This window comes from Salvelinus alpinus, chromosome 15 (assembly GCF_045679555.1).
Source record: "Salvelinus alpinus chromosome 15, SLU_Salpinus.1, whole genome shotgun sequence".
Classification (NCBI taxonomy): domain Eukaryota; kingdom Metazoa; phylum Chordata; class Actinopteri; order Salmoniformes; family Salmonidae; genus Salvelinus; species Salvelinus alpinus.
Genome location: NC_092100.1, coordinates 15039584 through 15060845, shown reverse-complemented (window position 1 = coordinate 15060845; position 21262 = coordinate 15039584). Strand labels below are relative to the sequence as shown.

Below are 21262 nucleotides of genomic sequence, written 5' to 3'. Positions count from 1 at the left end.
ATGAATAGATAATAAACAGAGAAGCAGGAGCAATGCAAATAGGGGAAATGCAAATAGTCCGGGTAGCCATTTGATTAGTTGTTCAGGAGTCTTATGGCTGGGGGTAGAAGCTGTTAAGAAGCCTTTTAGACCTAGACTTGGCGCTCCGGTACCGCTTGCCGTGCGGTAGCAGAGGGAACAGTCCGAGTAGCGTGGCTGGAGTCTTTGGTAATTTTTATGGCCTTCCTCTGACACCGCCTGGTATAGAGGTCCTGGATGGCAGGAAGTTTGGCCCCAGTGATGTACTGGGCTATACGCACTACCCTCTGTAGTGCCTTGCGATCAGAGGCCATGCAAATGCTATACCAGGCGGTGATGCAACCAGTCAGGATGCTCTTGATGGTGCAGCTGAATAACTTTTGAGGATTTGAGGACCCATGCCAAATATTTACAACTCTTCACGACTGTCTTGGTGTGTTTGGACCATGTTAGTTTGATGGTGATGTGGACGCCAAGGAACTTGAAGCTCTCAACCTGCTCCACTACAGCCCCGTCGATGAGAATGGAGGAGTGATCGGTCCTCCTTTTCCTGTAGTCCACAATCATCTCCTTTTGTCTTGATCACGTTGAGGGAGAGGTTGTTATCCTGGCACCACACTGCCAGGTCTCTGACCTCCTCCCTATAGGCTGTCTCATCGTTGTCGGTGATCAGGCTTACCACTGTGTCGTAGTCGGCAAACTTAATGATGGTGTTGGAGTCGTGCTTGGCCATGCAGTCATGGGTGAACAGGGGGTACAGGAGGGGACTGAGCACACACCCCTGAGGGGCACCCCGTGTTGAGGATCAGCGTAGTAGATGTGTTGTTACCTACTCTTACCACCTGGGGGCGGCCCGTCAGGAAGTCCAGGATACAGTTGCAAAGGGAGGTGTTCAGTCCCAGGGACCTTAGCTTAGTGATGAGCTTTGAGGGCACTATGGTGTTGAATGCTGACCTGTAGTCAATGAATAGCAATTTTCACATAGGTGTTCCTTTTGTCCAGGTGGGATAGGGCAGTGTGGAGTGGCCCTAAAACACCTTCACCCACTATTAGGATAACACAGTGCCATCGACGCGGCCTGCTCCCAAGGACTGTGGGCTCTCCTTCTCCGTGGCCGACATGAGTAAGACATGTCAACCCTCGCAAGGCTGCTGGCCCAGACGGCATCCCTCGCCATGTCCTCAGAGCACTCCAGCCAGCTGGTCTGCGCATGTTTATAGACATATTCAATCTCTCCCTATCCCAGTCTGCTGTCCACACCTGCTTCAAGATGGCCATCATTGTTCCTGTTCCAAGAAAGCTAAGGTAACTGAACTAAATAACTATCGCCCCGTAGCACTCACTTCTGTCATTATGAAGTGCTTTGAGAGACTAGTTAAGGATCATATCACCCTAGACCCACTTCAATTTGCTTACCGCCCCAATAGATCCACAGATGATGCAATCGTCTGTTGCACTGCACACTGCCCTATCCCATCTGGACAAGAGGAATACCTATGTAAGAATGCTGTTCATTGACTATAGCTCAGCCTTCAACACCATAGTACCCTCCAAGCTCATCATCAAGCTCAGGGCCCTGGGTCTGAAACCCACCCTGTGCAACTGGGTCCTGCTCTTCCTGACGGTCTGCCTCCAGGTGGTGAAGGTAGGAAACAACACCTCCACTTCAATGATCCTAAAAACAAAGGGCCCCCACAAGGATGCGTGCTCAGCCCCCTCCTGTACTCCCAGTTCACCCATGACTGTGTGGCCACGTACACCTCCAACTTAATCATCAAGTTTGCAGATGACAACCATAGTAGGCCTGATTACCAACAATGACAAGACAGCCTACAAGGAGGAGGTGAGGGCCCTGGCGGAGTGGTGCCAGGAAAATAACCTCTCCTTCATCAAAATGAAGGAGCTGATCGTGGACTTCAGGAAAAAGCAGAGGGAGCACGCCCCTATCCACATTAACAGGACTGCAGTGGAGAAGGTGGAAAGCTTCAAGTTCCTTGGCGTACACATCACTGACGATCTGAAATGGTCAACCCACGCAGACAGTGTGGTGAAGAAGGTGCAACAGTGCTTCTTCAACCTCAGGAGGCTGAAGAAATTTGTCTTGGCCCCTAAGACCCTCACAAACTTTTACAGATGCGCAATTGAGAGCATTCTGTTGGGCTGTATCACCGCCTGGTACGGCAACTTCACCGCCCGCACCCGCAGGGCTCTCCAGAGGGTGCTGCGGTCTGCCCAACGCATCACCGGGGGCACACTGCCTGCTCTCCAGGACACCTACAGCACCCGATGTCACAGGAAGTCCAAAAAGATCATCAAGGACATCAACCACCCGAGCCACTGCCTGTTCACCCCACTATCATAAAGGCGGCGAGGTCAGTACAGGTGCATCAAAGCTGGGACTGAGAGACTGAAAAACAGCTTCTATCTTAAGCCATCAGACTGTTAAACAGCCATCACTAGCCAGCTACCACCCAGTTACTCAACCCTGTACCTTACAGGCTGCTGGTCGATATACATAGACATGGAATCACTGGTCACGTTAATAATGTTTACATACTGCTTTACTCATATCATATGTATATACTGTATTATATTCTACTGTAATTTAGTCAATGCCACTCTGACATTGCTCGTCCTATTATTTATATATTTCTTAATTCCATTATTTTACTTTTAGATTGGTGTGTATTGTTAGATATTACTACACTGTTGGAGCTAGGAACACAAGCATTTCACTACACCTGCAATAACATCTGCTAAATATGTGTATGTAACCAATAACATTTGATTTGAAGTGCTCTGACAACAACAGCAATTCATGATTATTTCAGGTGTGTCATCAGTGGGGGAATATTAAAACGGATGTTTTAACATGTCACCACAACTGCTCACGCCATTGACTGTACATTTATCTTATTCTGTCTGAAATTGACAATCAGAAAAAAGTCTGAAAGAGCAGTGATAATTCTGCCCGTAGCATTAGAATTCTATTGATGATTCTGCCCATAGCATTAGAATTCTATTGATGATTCTGCCCATAGCATTAGAATTCTATTGATGATTCTGCCCATAGCATTAGAATTCTATTGATGATTCTGTCTATAGAATTTTAATTCTATTGTGATTCTGTCCATACAGTGCCTTCAGAAAATATTCAGACCCCTTGACTTTTTCAAAATGTTGTTATGTTAGCCTTAATCTAAAATCGATTAAATCAATACAAAATCTTCAATCTACACAAAATACCTCAGAATGATAAAGCGAACAGGTTTTATACATTTTTGCAAATGTATAAAAAAAAATATGAAATAACCTTACTTACATAAGTATTCAGACCCTTTACTATGAGACTCGAAATTGAGCTCAGGTGCATCCTGTTTCCATTGATCATCCTTGAGATTAGAGTTCACCTGTGGTAAATTCAATTGATTGGACATGCTTTGGAAAGGCACACACCTGTCTATATAAGGTCCCACAGTTGACAGTGCATGTCAGAGCAAAAACCAATCCATGAGGTCGAAGGAATTGTCCGTAGAGCTCCAAAACAGGATTGTGTCGAGGCACAGATCTGGGGAATGGTACAAAAACATGTCTGCAGCATTAAAGGTCCCCAAGAACACAGTGGCCTCCATCATTCTTAAATGGAAGAAGTTTGGAACCACCAAGACTATTCCTAGAACTGGCCGCCCGGGTAAACTGAGCAATCGAGAGAAAAGGCCCTTGGTCACTCTGACAGAGCTCCAGAGTTCCTCTGTGAAGATGGGAGAACCTTCCAGAAGGACAACCATCTCTGCAGCACTCCACCAATCAGGTCTTTATGGTAGAGTAGCCAGATGGAAACTAATCCTCAGTAAAAGGCACATGACAGCCCGCTTGGAGTTTGCCAAAAGGCACCTAAAGACTCTCAGACCACGAGACACAAGATTATCTGGTTTGATGAAACCAAGATTGAACTTTTTTGGCCTGAATACCAAGGGTCACGTTTGGAGGAAACCTGGCACCATCCCTACGGTGAAGCATGGTGGCGGTAGCATCATGCTGTGGGAATGTTTTTCAGCGGCAGGGACTGGGAGACTTGTCAGGATGATGACAAAGATGAACGGAGCAAAGTACAGAGAGATCATTGATGAAAACCTACTCCAGAGCGCTCAGGACCTCAGACTGGGGTGAAGGTTCACCTTCTAACAGGAACACGACCCTCAGCACACAGCCAAGACAACGCAGGAGTGGCTTTTGGACAAGTCTCTGAATGTTCTTAATTGGCCCAGCCACAGCCTGGACTTTGACCCAATCAAACATCTCTGGAGAGACCTGAAAATAGCTGTGCCGCAAAGCTCCCCATCCAACCTGACAGAGCTTGAGAAGATCTGCAGAGAAGAATGGGAGAAACTCCCCAAATACAGGTGTGCCAAGCTTGTAGCGTCATACCCAAGAAGACTGATGAGGGGAAAAGGTTGATGAGGGGGAAAAAAGCAATTTAATACATTTTAGAATAAGGCTGTAACGTAACAAAATGTGGATAAAGTCAAGGGGTCTGAATACTTTCTGAATGCACTGTAGTTCTAATTCTGCTATTGTATGAATATAGTGTAGCTGCCATAGAATTAAACAATAAGGCATATGGCCAATATACCATGGCTAAGGGCTGTTCTTGCACATGACATAATGCAGAGTGCTTGGATAAAGCCCTTAGCCATGGTACAGTATATTGGCCATATACCACAAACCCCCGAGGTGCCTTATTGCTATTATAAACCAACGTAATTAGAGAGTAAAAAGTATAAAATATATATGTTTTGTCATACCCGTGGTATACGGTCTGAAATACCACGGCTTTCAGCCAATCAGCAGTCAGGGCTTGAACCACCCAGTTTATAATTAGGAATTAGAATACTTAATTTAATAAGATTTCGATGCTAACTGCCTATAAGAACATTTGATTCGTTGTAGTTTATTTAACTGATTGTACAGAATTCAAAAGCCCATTAGTGTCACGTTCCTGACCTATTTATGTTAGTTTTTGTGTGTTAGTTGGTCAGGACGTGAGGTTGGGTGGGCATTCTATGTTATCTGTTTCTATGTTGGTTTCGGTTTGCCTGGTATGGCTCTTGATTAGAGGCAGGTGGTTTGCGTTTGCCTCTAATTAAGAGTCATATTTAGGTAGGGCATTCTCACTGTTTGTTTGTGGGTGATTGTCTCCTGTGTCAGTGTTTGTCGCACCATACGGGACTGTTACGGTTTGTTCATTTCATGTAGGCTATTTTTCCCTGTTCGTGCGTTCTCGTGTTTATGTATGTTCGTCGTTCAGGTCTGTCTACTTTCGTTTTGTTATTTTGTATCATTATCAAGTATAGTTCGTTTTCGTCTTGTCTTTAATAAATATTATGTGTTCACAACCCGCTGCGCCTTGGTTCCCTCACTACTCCTCCTTTTCGGTAGAAGAGGAGGAGGACCGCCGTTACAGAATCACCCACCAACACGTTAAGACCAAGCGGCAAGGGAAAAATAAACGGAGTAAGGGACAGGAGAAAAACAAGGATTTCTGGACATGGGAGCAGATAATGAATGGAGAAGGTCCCTGGGCTAAGGCAGGAGAAAATCGCCGTTCCCAGGAAGAGAGGGAGGCAGCTAAAGCCCAGGAGCGGTGGTTTGAGGAGGCAGCAAGGAGACGTGGCTGGAAGCCCGAAAAGCCATGGGAACAGGTGGAGGCATTGAGGAGAGCAGAGGCTACCTGGGAGAGGAACCGGAGCTATGAGGGAACGCGTCTGGCACGGAAGCCAAAAAAGCCCGTGAGTAATTCCCAAAAATTTCTTGGGGGGGGGCTAGGAGATAGTGGGCCAAGGGCAGGTAGGAGACCTGCGCCCACTTCCCAGGCTTACCGTGGAGAGCGGGAGTACGGGCAGGCGCCGTGTTACGCAGTAGAGCGCACGGTGTCTCCTGTACGAGTGCATAGCCCAGTGCGGGTTATTCCACCTCCCCGCACTGGTAGGGCTAGATTGAGTATTGAGCCAGGTGTCATGAGGCCGGCTCAACGCGTCTGGTCTCCAGTGCGTCTCCTCGGGCCGGCATACATGGCACCTGCCTTACGCATGGTTTCCCCGGTTCGCCTACATAGCCCGGTGCGGGTTATTCCACCTCCCCGCACTGGTCGGGCAACCGGGAGTATTCAACCAGGTAAGGTTGGGCAAGCTCAATGCTCAAGAGTGCCAGTACGCCTCCACGGTCCGGTATTTCCGGCACCACCTCCCCGCCCCAGCCTAGTACCTACAGTGTCTACACTACGCACTAGGCTACCAGTGCGTATCCTGAGCCCTGTTCCTCCTCCACGCACTCTCCCTGTAGTGCGTGTATCTAGCCCGGTGCCTCCAGTTCCGGCCCCACGCACTAAGCTACCAGTGCGTCTCCAGAGCCCTGTACACACTGTTTCTTCTCCCCCTACTAATCCTGATGTGCTTGCCCTCAGCCCGGTGTCACCAGTGCCGGTACCTCGCACCAGGTATAGAGTGGGCTTTGAGAGTCCAGTGTGCCCTGTCCCTGCTCCCCGCACTAGTAGGGAGGTGCTTATCATTAGCACGGTGCCTCCAGTTCCGGCACCACGCACCAGGTCTACAGTGCGCCGTATCCGGCTAGAGCCATCCGTCTCACCAGCGCCATCTGAGCCATCCGTCTCCCCAGCGCCATCTGAGCCATCCGTCTCCCCAGCGCCATCTGAGCCATCCGTCTCCCCAGCGCCATCTGAGCCATCCGTCTCCCCAGCGCCGTCTGAGCCATCCGTCTGCCAGGAGCCTGCAAAGCCGCCCGTCTGCCAGGAGCCTGCAAAGCCGCCCGTCTGCCATGAGCCTGCAAAGCCGCCCGTCTGCCATGAGCCTACAGAGCCGTCAGCCAGACAGGAGCCGCTAGAGCCGTCAGCCAGACAGGAGCCGCTAGAGCCGTCAGCCAGACAGGATCTGCCAGAGCCGCCAACCAGACAGGATCTGCCAGAGCCGCCAACCAGACAGGATCTGCCAGAGCCGCCAACCAGACAGGATCTGCCAGAGCCGCCAACCAGACAGGATCTGCCAGAGCCGCCAACCAGACAGGATCTGCCAGAGCCGCCAACCAGACAGGATCTGCCAGAGCCGCCAACCAGACAGGATCTGCCAGAGCCGTCAGAGAGCCATGAGCAGCCAGAGCCGTCAGAGAGCCATGAGCAGCCAGAGCCGTCAGAGAGCCATGAGCAGCCAGAGCCGTCAGAGAGCCATGAGCAGCCAGAGCCGTCAGCCTGCCATGAGCGTCGAGAGCCGTCAGCCTGCCATGAGCGTCGAGAGCCGTCAGCCTGCCATGAGCGTCGAGAGCCGTCAGCCTGCCATGAGCGTCCAGAGCCGTCAGCCTGCCATGAGCGTCGAGAGCCGTCAGCCTGCCATGAGCGTCGAGAGCCGTCAGCCTGCCATGAGCGTCGAGAGCCGTCAGCCTGCCATGAGCGTCGAGAGCCGTCAGCCAGCCATGAGCATCGAGAGTCGTCAGTCAGCCATGAGCTGCCCTTCAGCCTGAAAAGGCTAGATACCCAGAACTGCCCATCAGTCCAGAGCTGTCTCTCTGTCCGGAGCTGCCTTTCAGTCCGGAGTTGCCCCTCTATCCTGATCTCCCTCTCTATCTTTATCTACCTCTATAGTCTTATCTATCCCTCTGTCTTGGTTTATCTCTCTGTCCCGGTATTGTCATTATTAGATTTGTTATTAGGAGGATTTTGTGGGGGAAGTAAGAGGGTGGACATTCTTGAAGGGAGGGGGCTAGGATGGATTATGGTGGGGTGGGAACCGCGCCCGGAGCCTGAGCCACCACCGTGGTTAGATGCCCACCCAGACCCTCCCCTAGACTTTGTGCTGGTGCGTCCGGAGTTCGCACCTTGTGGGGGGGGTACTGTCACGTTCCTGACCTATTTATGTTAGTTTTTGTGTGTTAGTTGGTCAGGACGTGAGGTTGGGTGGGCATTCTATGTTATCTGTTTCTATGTTGGTTTCGGTTTGCCTGGTATGGCTCTTGATTAGAGGCAGGTGGTTTGCGTTTGCCTCTAATTAAGAGTCATATTTAGGTAGGGCATTCTCACTGTTTGTTTGTGGGTGATTGTCTCCTGTGTCAGTGTTTGTCGCACCATACGGGACTGTTACGGTTTGTTCATTTCATGTAGGCTATTTTTCCCTGTTCGTGCGTTCTCGTGTTTATGTATGTTCGTCGTTCAGGTCTGTCTACTTTCGTTTTGTTATTTTGTATCATTATCAAGTATAGTTCGTTTTCGTCTTGTCTTTAATAAATATTATGTGTTCACAACCCGCTGCGCCTTGGTTCCCTCACTACTCCTCCTTTTCGGTAGAAGAGGAGGAGGACCGCCGTTACAATTAGTGATAAATGGAATCAATGAATTCAAGTACAGTTGTGCTTTTTAATATACTAAATTGCATCTATAATATACAAACATTCACAAAATGTTGTACAATCACTTTGTGCTTTTCTCCCACTTTGTCTAGGAGTTCACTGTAACAACAAGTTCACATAAATGGTCTATATTTCTTCCCATAATACAGCATCAAAATTAATTCAGCAAACACCATTATAGATTTTAACTATCATTTACAAATTCACATATTAAATCATTAAGACATTTCAATATAAAACTGAAAATACACGGTGGGAAGCTACACTTAAAACTGTGCTACTTTGCGATACAAAGATTTTGCAGAATATGTTTAAGATTTTGCCATTGTTTTTTTTTAAGCAGAACATTTTAATATATAATTTTCTGTCTCTTCCCATTTCACAGTGTATTTTGATGTTGACATGTACCTCTGCCCAAGTTACATGATACACAAATGAAACCGTTACAACTGAACACTCAGTTATATGCGTCATACACAACAATAGACTGCTTTGCTCTCTAAAACACACACATTTTCATGAAATAAACACTGTAAATAAACATGGCTTACATAACGGCTAGGAGATTATATTAGCTGAAGGATAAAGAGTGTGCTCTTCAATGAACATCTATATTCTAAATAGTCCCTCAGAATGTCAGAACTCCCTGTACATGGCATTGGCTTAGTGTTGGTGGTGAAAGACGTATTGGACATCTTGCCATTTCAACAGTGTACCATCGTTACTACCTCTTCAAGAGACAGTTGCACTGCATATTGTTAAGAGACTGAAAAATCTACAGGGAAGATTGTTACCCACTGGGCAAAAACTGGATGAATCAATGTTGTTTCTACATCATTTCAACCCCAAAAATATATGTGATGATGCTGAATCAATGTGGAAAACTGATTTGATTTGCAAAGTCATCAACATAAGGGCATTTATATATTTTTTTATCCAACTTTTAACCTAAATCCAATGTCATGTTGTTGATTTCACGCTGAATTCCCGTTAGTTGACAACTCAACCAAATGTTAATCAAAACTAGATTGAACTGACGTCTGTACCCAGTGGGTAGTTTGTCTTCGCTTTAGTGCTTGTAAAGGACGGTCAACAAGAGCACTAAACCAAATGATTCTGAATTTGAAGATTATGCAGCTATCGAGGCTTGTCTCCTAACCCGTGTAAACTTGTAATGCGAACTGATGTGGTCTTGTGTTTCTTTGTGCGGTGGTGAAGCCACTTTTTGGAGGAGAGGCAATGCTGTGCTTACCTGTATACCCTGCTTAGTGTTCCCTGACCTCTGAACCAGCTGGAGGTCAAAGCTACAGGGGGGAAACATATGTAAATAGTAGTAGTAGTGGTAGTAGTAGTAGTAGTTATTGGTGGTAGTAGTTTTTGGTAGTAGTGGTAGTGGTAGTAGTAGTGGCTATTGGTAGCTTGATAAATTACATTGTATAGTTGGCTACCTTTTGGAAAGAGGTTTGTGGAACTTATAATAGCTTTACAGGAAGTTGGGAAAGAACAGTAGTGGAATGGCAAGTATAGTAGTGGAGAACTAAGGGGCCAAATCAGTAGTACCTCACTCATACTATAGGGCCAACCCCAACCACACGGTGCTGGCTCGGATAGTTTCTATTCAAATGGTCTTTTCCAGCATGGTTCCAGCAACTATGGTAGAAGCGTAACCAGGCCAGCCAAGTACGGCTTGGCTTGGCATGGCTTGGCTCAGCCCTATAAGTGTGAGTCAGGCACAGGTGCACTTCTGAGGTAGCTGGGGGGGCTTGTCGGTGAGTCTGGTAGTCTTGACGCCGGGGACCATGGGCGGCTCCACGTCCACTCGCTCGGACATCTTGACGCAGATGATGTCGACCAGCCGCTCAAACACCTGGCGGACATTAATGTTCTCCTTGGCGCTGGCCTCGTAGTACTCGAACCCTGCACACAGACAGAAGGAGTACATACAGTATGGTGAGTACATAGCTCTGGTCCAGGACGTTAGAGTGCATTCCTCTAATAAGTTAGTAGTGGAATGCACACTAACACCTAGGACCAGAGCTAGGTGAGGACACGACATACTAAATATTACACAGGTTATACCATGCTGTGTACCAAGTACGAACACGCTCCAGGATTCGATAAGATACCCTCAACAGCGGTCACACTTCAGCCAACCGTTCAACATTTGAGAGCAAAAAGCTAACACAAAGCTCCAGGAGTGACAGGTCGTCTCAGAAAGGTGACGTCAGAGCAGACAGCATGAAACAACTAGCACTGATTAGCTTGCCTCCACAACATGGGGTGCAAAGCACAGACATGGCACGTTATGCGAAATGACATACAGCTATAGAAATGACGTGTGTAGACTCTTGACAAGACTAGAGTAATGCTAATAACACGTATAGAGAAGAACTGATGTGGATTTGCTTATACAGTGCCCTCCGTAACTACTGGGACAGTGAATAATGTTGGATGCATTGCTGTATGTTTTGGTTGTGTTTCAGATTATTTTGTGCCTAATAGAAATGAAATGTAAATCTGTACCTTTCTCACTCATCATATTTCACCATTCATTCAGGACTATCCATAATCATGGAAGCATCCACATTAATGTAGAAGTGTTCAGAAACATATTATATTCTTATTTACAATAAAAGTTACTCCAAGATGACACAATACATTATTTACCATTCATTTCTATTGGGCACAAAATAATCTGAAACACAACCAAAACAAACAGAAAATGCATCCAACAAGTTTGTAGTCACAAGCTTGATGTAATCATTGTGTGCTATGAATATGGGACCAAATGTCCTGTGTGAATTTAAGTATGCTCTCTCTAATTCTCTCTTTCTCTCTCTCTTTCTTTCTCTCTCTCTCGGAGGACCTGAGCCCAAGGACCATGCCTCAGGACTACCTGGCATGATGACTCCTTGCTGTCCCCAGTCCACTTGGCCGTGCTGCTGCTCCAGTTTCAACTGTTCTGCCTGCGGCTATGGAACCCTGACCTGTTCACCGGACGTGCTACCTGTCCCAGACCTGCTGTTTTCAACTCTCTCTAGAGACAGCAGGAGCGGGAGAGATACTCTCAATGGTCGGCTATGAAAAGCCAACTGACATTTACTCCTGAGGTTCTGACTTGTTGCACCCTTGACAACTACTGTGATTATTATTATTTAACCATGCTGGTCATTTATGAACATTTGAACATCTTGGCCATGTTCTGTTATAATCTCCCCCCGGCACAGCCAGAAGAGGACTGGCCACCTCTCATAGCCTGGTTCCTCTCTAGGTTTCTTCCTAGGTTTTGGCCTTTCTAGGGAGTTGTTCCTAGCCACCGTGCTTCTACACCTGCATTGCTTGCTGTTTGGGGTTTTAGGCTGGGTTTCTGTACAGCACTTTGATATATCAGCTGATGTAAGAAGGGCTATATAAATAAATTTGATTTGAAATACTAAACTTTTTACTACTTTAATACACATAAGTGATTTTGTCCCAATACTTTTGGTCCCCTAAAATGGGGGGCTCTGTACAACAAGTGCTGTAATTTCTAAATGTTTTATATATGAATGAATGAAAATGCCCTCAAATGAAAGCTGACAGTCTGCACTTTAACCTCATAGTCATTGTGTTGATTTCAAATCCAAACCTTTCGAGTATAAAGCCAAAAGACAACGTGCTCCACTGTCCCAATAGGGGCACTGTATAGCCCCAGGGGACAAGTCTTTACTGTGTATTACCAATTATTCTTCATTCATACTAGAATAGAGTAGAGTAGATGCCATTTTGTTCACCACCACAATTCCTCAGTGTGGTTTCAATTCAAATCTCACAAACATGGAATCTTGTCCTGGCCAGAAATACCATGCAGGTCATCACTGCTATAAGGCGAAATAACATGAATTTCAGCAGAAGGACAGCCTTGACAATATGGTAATCCAGCACACAATCTTACAGGCAATTTACCAATTCATCCCACCAATTAACTCACCTAATTGGTCAGCCAAGTGCTTCCCCTTTTCTGTGGGCACCACCCTCTCCTCGCCCACATCACACTTGTTGCCCACCATGATGACCTGAGCGTTATCCCACGAATAGGTTTTTATCTGGGTAGCCCTGAAACACACACACACACACACTATGTGTCTTTTCACCAGTGGTGAGTAATGAAAGGAGCAAAGGAAGCCATTTGAGAGTATTGAGAGACAGCCCTGGTGTCTCAGTCAGCAGACTATTCACTCACCAGTCCTGCACAGCGTTGAAGGACTCTTCATTGCAGATGTCGTACATGAGGATGAAGCCCATAGCTCCTCTGTAGTAAGCGGTGGTGATAGTCCTGTACCTCTCCTGCCCTGCTGTATCCTAGGGGAGACAAAGGCATATTAATATTGTTCAATGTTCATATAGCATCTTATGATAATAAAGAAGCTTTCAGTGCTGTGTGAAAGAACCACTGTATAAGAGTAAAAAAAACATGGTACAGGACAAACTGCAATGGTACAGGACAATATTATGCAGGTTGGCATTTATTGAGAAGACTCATGTACTGGAGGCAGCTCTGCAGAGTGGTCACTCTATAGCACAGCCACAAAGTCATCATGTCTGATTTTAAACATAACCACACTGCTAACCCTAATGCCTAATCCTAAACTTAAATTAAGAACAAAAAGCACATTTTGGTTTTCATACATTTTGACTTTGCATCTGGCCCATCTAGCAGAAACTCATGACAATAAACGTCAACATTCCAATGATACAGGAACTGCCATCGACAGAATGGTTTGCTATGGGAGACAGATCTTTGTCAAAGGGTGACTGTGACTGGGGGACATTAAGACATGTTAGCAGGAGTTGGGGGGTTAAAGGAGGCTTGGATGGAAAGTGACGCCAATACGCTTATCTGGAATCTTCCAAATCTAGGTTTATTACCACGCAGGAGCTGTTGCCTGGGAAAATCCCAAGACACAGACGCTACATCTGTGAAATGCCAGAATAACCACCGGGATTGTCAAACTCCTGCTTTTCTCACCTCAACTCATGGCACGTGATACGTGTGGAAGTTGCAATGTCACATTGGCAATCAGAACAGTAGCATTTGCACGGCCAAGCTCTCGGCTTGCCACTTATCATTTAAGATCACAGTACACTTGGTCGCGCTGCTAACGGCGATCTGTAGTGATGGGCTGTGAATCCAAGGCAGGCAGTGTTTCTGGTGCCATCGTATGTATCAAGCATCTTAGCATCTGGATCAGCCCCACCTGGATATGTAATCGTATTAACGGGAGATAAAAAGCAACATTTATCCTAAATAAGCAGTCCTAATCTGAAACGCTTGATACGGCCTCTGATGTTTCTGATCACTTGACATCATCTGTGCCCCAGCTTTTTTTTTTTTGTAAGGAAAGGACAGGTTTGAATGTGTACACATGCACTCAGTGGGTGCCATCCATATCAATGACCTGTTCCCAGATCTGTTTATGCTGTATATAGTCAACTCCTACGGTCATACAACCAAAATACAGGGACCAGGCTACCACACCAACCTCCCCCTAATCATAATAAGACACTAACCCTATTCTGATCAAAGACTCAATGACTCACCCATCTATTGATACCAACGACAGATCCACTGATCTCTCCCCCATCAATGTGACTTTCAGAAGTGTCAATATCTTATCTGTCAGTTCCTATGGCAGCTCAGACTCTTCCTAACGTAACTGTTTAATCTTGATTGCAGAATGTAAAATGGCTTTACGTTTTTCCCCGTCTAAATATAGAAAGCAAATTTTCCAGTTATGCTGATTTGTTGCTGCTTCGCTGCCTCTGTGTCCATTCGTTTGATTAATACACATAAGCAAGCATATGTGTAGGACAAAGCCCAGCACTTTTTCCTGATCTAATTAATGGAGATTTCATATTCATAGACATAGGCTCCACCTTCGTGACCAAACACAATGGTTTAACACTAACAACGATGCATTGTGTTTTTACTTGGAATGATGTAATTCTCGTTCAGATCTGAAAATGGATGGATTTGAGGTTGCATGGGTAGATATACTTCTTAAATGTCGTCCTATACTTGTTGGTGTATCAGCCTCCTAAGCAGAATGATTTCTAGGATGTCAATATAAATGAATATATTATGGTTGTTTGTAATTTTGTCTTGCCTTTTAATAATTATATGTGTTTGTTTTTACCATCGAGGACCACTTTGGAGACATGTTGTCACGGATTCCCCCGGTACTGCTGCTCATTCCGTTCACCAGCTCCGGAGGTCTACGTCACCGGCCTTCTAGGCGTCACTGAACTGGATTCATTACCACCAACCCCAGACTGTCGTCTCATTACGCACCTGGTTCCCATTCCCCCTGATTATAATGTGTGTATATATATATATATATATATATATGTGTGCCCTCTGTTCCCCATTGTCCTTGTCGGTTATTGTTACCATGTCCGTTGGTCTTGTGAGTACCTGTGCTGTTGTATCGGCTTCCATGCTACGTGTTATTGTGCACTTGTTTACGGGTCAAATCAAATCAAATTGTATTAGTCACATGCGCCAAATACAACATATGCAGACCTTACAGTGAAATGCTTACTTACGAGCCCCTAACCAACAATGCAGTTTCAAAAAAATACAGGTAATAATAAGAGATAAAAGAAACAAGTAATTAAAGAGTAATTAAAGAGCTACTACTATCCGTCCTGGCCCTGGCATAGTCCACACAAAGCCAATAATAAATGTTTCACTACGATTCTGCAGCTGAGTGGGGTGTGTCGTGTTGGAGCTCTGCAGGTCGGTGGACCCCTGGGGTCAGGCCAGGATGACCAAGTTAAATTATGTGCAGAACAGGGTTCAAATACATATGTATTTGAGTATCTGGTATTTGAAATGCTTTTCTGTGTATTTGACTATTCTCAAATACACAGCCCAAAACAGGTGCTTTTGTTTGCGTATTTGAGTGTAAATGCCAGGTGGTCTGCCAAGTGGTATTTGACAGGATTTTCCAATGCGTGTTTCAAGTACCATTGTCAATGCCTGGGTTGAATGCATGGGAGTGTATTTTAGTTAGTTTATTCGGAAAGTATTCAGACTCCTTGACTTTTTCCACATTTTGTTACGTTACAGCCTTACTCTAAAATGGATGAAAAAAACATTTCTCATTAAATCTACACACAATACCCCATAATGACAATGCAAAAACTGTTTTATAGAAATATTAGCAAATTCATTACAAAATTTTATAATTAAATATCCAATTTAAATAAGTATTCTTTACTCAGTACTTTACAGCCTCAAGTCTTCTTGGATATGACTGTACAAGCTTGGCACACCTGTATTTCGGGAGTTTCTCCCATTCTTCTCTGCAGATCCTCTCAAGCTCTGTCAGGTTATTTGGGGAGCGTCGCTGCACAGCTATTTTCAGGTCTCCCCCAGAGATGTTAGATGGGTTCAAGTTCAGGCTCTGGCTGGGCCACTCAAGGACATTCAGAGACTTGTCCCGAAGCCGTCATCAAGGCAAAGGGTGGCTACTTTGAAGAGTCTCAAATATATTTTGATTTGTTTAACACTTTTTGGGTTACTACATGATTCCATATGTGTTATTTCATAGTTTTGATGTTTTCACTATTATTGTACAATGTAGAAAATAGTAAAAATTAAGAAAAACCCTGGAATGAGTAGTTGTGTCAAATTTTTGCTGGTACTGTGAAAGTGGTTGGCCTATTTGGAATACTATTTGAACCCAGGACTGATTCTGTGCAAGTAAAGAGCACTACATTATTATTATTATGAAATTAATTATATGGAGGCAAGGGGTGTAAACGTTTAAAATAATTTGTGATAGTTTTTTTTATTGTAAACGTTAACAAACTGAAAAACGTTTCTTCATTGTTTTTTTATTTTAATTTTTTTTAATAACAGTGCCGTAATCACAAAGCTATCCCTAACAGGTCCCGATCATCATCGTGAAACATTTTAATTAAACAAATACCTAACGCAACAATCCTGTAACGTTATTTGCCATGGATATAAAGCGCTCCGCACGTCATTGTCGTTAACAGTTGGACAAATGGCAGAGTGAGACAGCAGCGAAGTCCTGTTTGGCAATACTTTGAGAAGTTAAATGAAAAGGTGGTGAAATGCAAACTTTGCGAGGTGGAATTGAGATACAGTGGCAGTACAGGTGCAATGCTTAACCCTCTGAAAAGGAGGCACCATGAGTCAACCCGTTGCTAGCAGCAGCGTATGCCCCGAACAACAGACGAAAGCAGTGCGATAAAAGGGACGGAGTGAGAAAATCACAGGGCTGATTACAGAAATTATTGCAGTTGATATGGAGCCATTGTCAATGGTAGTTGCCCTGATGGCATATCTACACGATGCCATGTCGAAAAACCGTGATGGCCCGGATGGACATATTGTACAATGATTGCTCTACAAGTACAAAGCGAAAGCTCTCAAATATGTGGCGTTAAACACAGATTGCTGGGTGTGTATGAACACGCAATCATACATCACCGCAACAAGTCAACACATCGATGGGAAGTGGGATATGAAGTCCCATGTACTGACCACTGAGAACATGGAGAGGCACACAGCAGAGAACCTGAAAACTGCATTAATTACCATCGTTGCTGAGTGAGTGGGAGACAGCAGTAAGGTGAGCGCCATCTGGTTGCCATGACTGCAGTAGATTGAACTGCATCGCCCCCTAGCGGCCATACGCAGGACCATATCTACATTGGAAATTCGCATGTAATTAAGATTTTTTTCTTAGTGTTTAAAGCTACAATATGTAACTTTTTGGGCTACTTGATCAAATTCACATAGAAATGTGAGTTATAGATCAGTCATTCTCATTGAAAGCAAATCTAAGAAGCAGTAGACCTGTTCTATGTGCGCAATTTCTATGCTTCCCGTTCTTTCGTAATAGCATCTTTTACTTTCAGTTTTGTACATCAGCTTCAAACAGCTGAAAATACAATATTTTTGGTGATTGAAAATATATTTCACAGCAGTTTAGATGGTACATTGATTCTATACACTCGAGTACTTGTTTTGTCACATAAATTATGTGAACTATTAGAATTTTAGCAACCAGGAAATCGTGGAGCAATTTCTGCATATTACACCTTTAAACAATTTTTTTAAAATGCAGTTTAAACTTTAAAAGGCCCAATGCAGCCGTTTTTATCTGAATATCAAATAATTTTTGGATAAGAATGAAGTACCTTACTGTGATTGTTTTCAATTAAATGGTCAAAAATAGCTTCTTAGCAAAAGCAATTTCTCAAGCAAGAATTTTGCTAGTGTACCCGGTGTGAAATGGCTAGCTAGGAAGAAATATTAGGTGGTCTTTTCAAACAGCTCCTACACTAAAAGGGCATCATCATAATTTTCACAATTTCACAGTGTTATTTAAACCTCATTGTTTGGAAATATATATAAAACACGTTTTTGACTGCACTGGGCCTTTAAGAATTGTTTTACAATGGTTGTGCTGTTGCTGTGTGTATATGTACAGTACCAGTCAAAAGTTTGGACACACCTACTCATTCAAGGGTTTTTCTTTATTTTTACTATTTTCTACATTGTAGAATAATAGTGAAGACATCAAAACTATTAAATAACACATATGGAATCATGTAGTATCCAAAAAAGTGTTAAACAAAGCTTTGCACACTCTTGGCATTCTATCAACCAACTTCGATCGTTTGCTTTAGCTTGCCTGGAGTGCCAGATGGGCGGGGCTTGCATTTTGTTATACTATTCTATTGGTCCAACCAGGCATGCTCAATCCCGCACAGATGAACTATTTGAAATGATTTGAACCCAGGTCTGCATTCTACACCACTGGTTCTAGAGAAGCACTGGGTAAATAGGCTAGGCAGCAACCCTAACTGTGCTTAGAGTTTGCTGTAGTGGAGCTTGCTGTCTGCTCTCACAGAGCCAGTGGTGGCATTACTGAACGTTTTTGCAAGATTGTTGCTGCTGCTGCCGTCAACATCAATAGCGCCGCAGCTGTTTTGAGTGTGACTACACCGCCTTCTATTTTTACACCTCCAGCCTGGCATTTAAGACGGAATCAATCTGCACTGATTATCACTCGGTTTATCACAAATTGCAATTTACTCTTGCAGTTGAGCCTGCATAGCTCCTCCCCACACCCCCACCACCCCCATCGGCCCCTGTATACCCTCTGTTGTTTTCTTACCCCTCACCCTAATAGGCCACTTTAATTACCTCACAGAATCTCGCTGTTGGGGAGTAATATGAAGAGCTGCTGCCATGACAACAATCATTGCTCAATGATGCAAGCTCACCAGAAGCTTCTGTCTCCCTAGGCCTGCAGGGGAAAGACTGCTGTGTGTGTGTGTGTGTGTGTGTGTGTGTGTGTGTGTGTGTGTGTGTGTGTGTGTGTGTGTGTGTGTGTGTGTGTGTGTGTGTGTGTGTGGTTATGTGTGCAATTTATCTACAATACAGTCATGACATCGCCCTGGCTGTAGTTACAAGGATTGGTTGCAATTGTGAATGTGGAGCTCAAGCCAGAAATAAATACTAAATGGATCAACAAAGCATAACCCAGAAGAGACTGAACATAATAATCATTATGCACATAATAACATGATTATCTATCCTGTATTTAGCCTACTTGTGCGTAATTATTATAATCCTTAAGCACAGTGCACTCAAGCCCTGTATCTTGAGCAGTGAACGTTCAGCATGTATAACTAACTGTAGAATCACCATATAGGTCTAATTGAATGAAATATAATCCTCATCTTATGTTCGGTCTGATCAAGCTCAGACTGACTGAAAACAGGTGACAAAAACGACAGCTGCATCACATGGCACATTTATGGTGGCATAGATATAGAATAGAACACAATAGAAACATAATAGCTTCAAAATCCACAAGGGGATTATAGATTCAGTTCGAATTGACTAGAGAAAACTGTCTACAACTCACCCATATCTGGAGCTTAACCCTCTTGTCATTCCTGTATACAGTCTTGACTTTGAAGTCGATGCCCACTGTGCTGACGAAAGAGTTGCTGAACGAGTCGTCTGCGTAGCGGAACAGAAAGCTGGTTTTCCCCACGCTGCTGTTTCCAATAATGAGGAGCTTGAACATGTAGTCAAAGTTCTGGTCGGAGCCATCTCTCTGCCCAAAGCGCTGGTCTGCCTTCGCCATCTGTGGATCATTGGAGCATTCATCATGTGGGCAGCAGGCAGATGAGTCAAGAAAAGGTAGAAGGAAGTGGAGGACGCTATCAAGTGTTTCACTCATTTGCAGGAAACCATGGTTACTGGACAAGTATAGTAGGGTTATAATGTGATGTTGTGGAATGTCTAATCCATTATCAACACATTTGAGTTATACGTTGAACATCTTCTAGAGCGGATTCTCAGCAATGACATGACACTTGGAGAAACGCGTTAGCCTATAATATATAATTAATCAAAAATAGATTTTTAATACACAATGGTGTTAACTGGATATATTAGCCTAGTTGCATTTGAGTCATGTGCTAGTTTATTTTTAATGTGTTTGTCGGCTATGTATGTAGGCTAAATGGTTTGTCAGTGCAAATGTTCTGCATTAAAAACAGGTTTAAGCCTAGGTGTGCTCCATTATTCAAAACAGAAGAATAAAGCTAACTCATAGTGCAACGTTTATGAGATAGCATCTTCATTCAGAGAAGCCAGAGACATCCATGTCTGTATACAGCAGGCTTGTGAAACCATCAATGGACGAATTGCTGCCATCGTTATGCTTGAGGCACAGGTGTAGCTACTGTGCAAATATATAATTTGACACGAGGGAAATTGTCTTAGGCCACATTATGGTACTGCTGTCAGAAACAACGACCGATACAGTTACTTCTGTAATTATAAAAGTATACGGATAACCGGTAAAATGCCAAGACATAAAATGTTTTATTACCTCTATAGATCTTCTGTGAGTGGTTCTGTTTTCGTTGGATCGCCTACTGAACTGAGCTGTAGGCTCGTTGGCAAAGGACTTCTTGATTATCGATACGAATCGGCTTCTGACTTAATATGTAAAGAGATTGGTTAACCTATCGGGTGATGGCAGTCGAATTGCGAGTGTTGGGTGAAAAAATGTCAGAAGCGAAATTATTATGAATTTTTATCATGCGTTCCTCTACTGCTCTACGCGGCCATAAACATTGTCGACAGACATCCTGCAATTTACAAACGTGCTGAAAAGAAAAAGGTCTTAAAACATGAACTCCGCTGTGAATGAATGTACCAAATTTCCAGACAGACACACCTCTGTAGGAACAGTAGCCTATCAAATCACCTGACGGCATTAGAGGAATTTGCACGGTTGAGACATGACTCATTCATGAAATACCAATAAAAATGTAGTTATACATTTATTTATAGCCACTGGTACCAGAGGCAGCTCGAAAGCACCGCACCATGTTTACATTGATTGAGCAAAGTACACACGCAACCGGAACAGCACCTATGCATTGTTCATAACCGTACAAACCAGGGTAGCTATTTTGCATGTTATGAACGTTCCTTTTGAATTTATTGTAACAATAAATAAATGGGTGCAACAGGTGAATGATACTGTATGTGGCCAGTCATAACGCTCAAGTTGCAACTATGTATAATAAATGAACACAGAAATTGTCTAACCATTCTTTCAGTATTACACAGTTAATCTACAATATAAACTCAGCAAAAAAAGAAGCGTCCCCTTTTCAGGACACTGTCTTTCAAAGATAATTTGTTAAAATCCAAATAACTGCACAGATCTTCATTGTAAAGGGTTTAAACACCGTTTCCCACGCTTGTTCAATGAACCAT

At 44.1% G+C, this 21262-nt stretch overlaps 1 protein-coding gene across 1 annotated transcript; it reads right to left on the bottom strand.

The window, feature by feature from the left end:
• Positions 1 to 8423: 8423 nt before the first annotated feature.
• Positions 8424 to 20492, bottom strand: LOC139539535 (ras-related protein Rab-3B-like). The gene is made up of 5 exons (XM_071342583.1): positions 20364 to 20492; positions 19386 to 19610; positions 12653 to 12771; positions 12401 to 12525; positions 8424 to 10347 (listed from the first exon to the last, which is right to left on the bottom strand). The coding sequence occupies exons 2-5, from the start codon at positions 19608 to 19610 to the stop codon at positions 10157 to 10159; spliced, it is 660 nt and encodes a 219-aa protein (XP_071198684.1). The 5' UTR covers positions 20364 to 20492; the 3' UTR covers positions 8424 to 10156.
• Between the last annotated feature and the right edge of the window lie 770 nt (positions 20493 to 21262).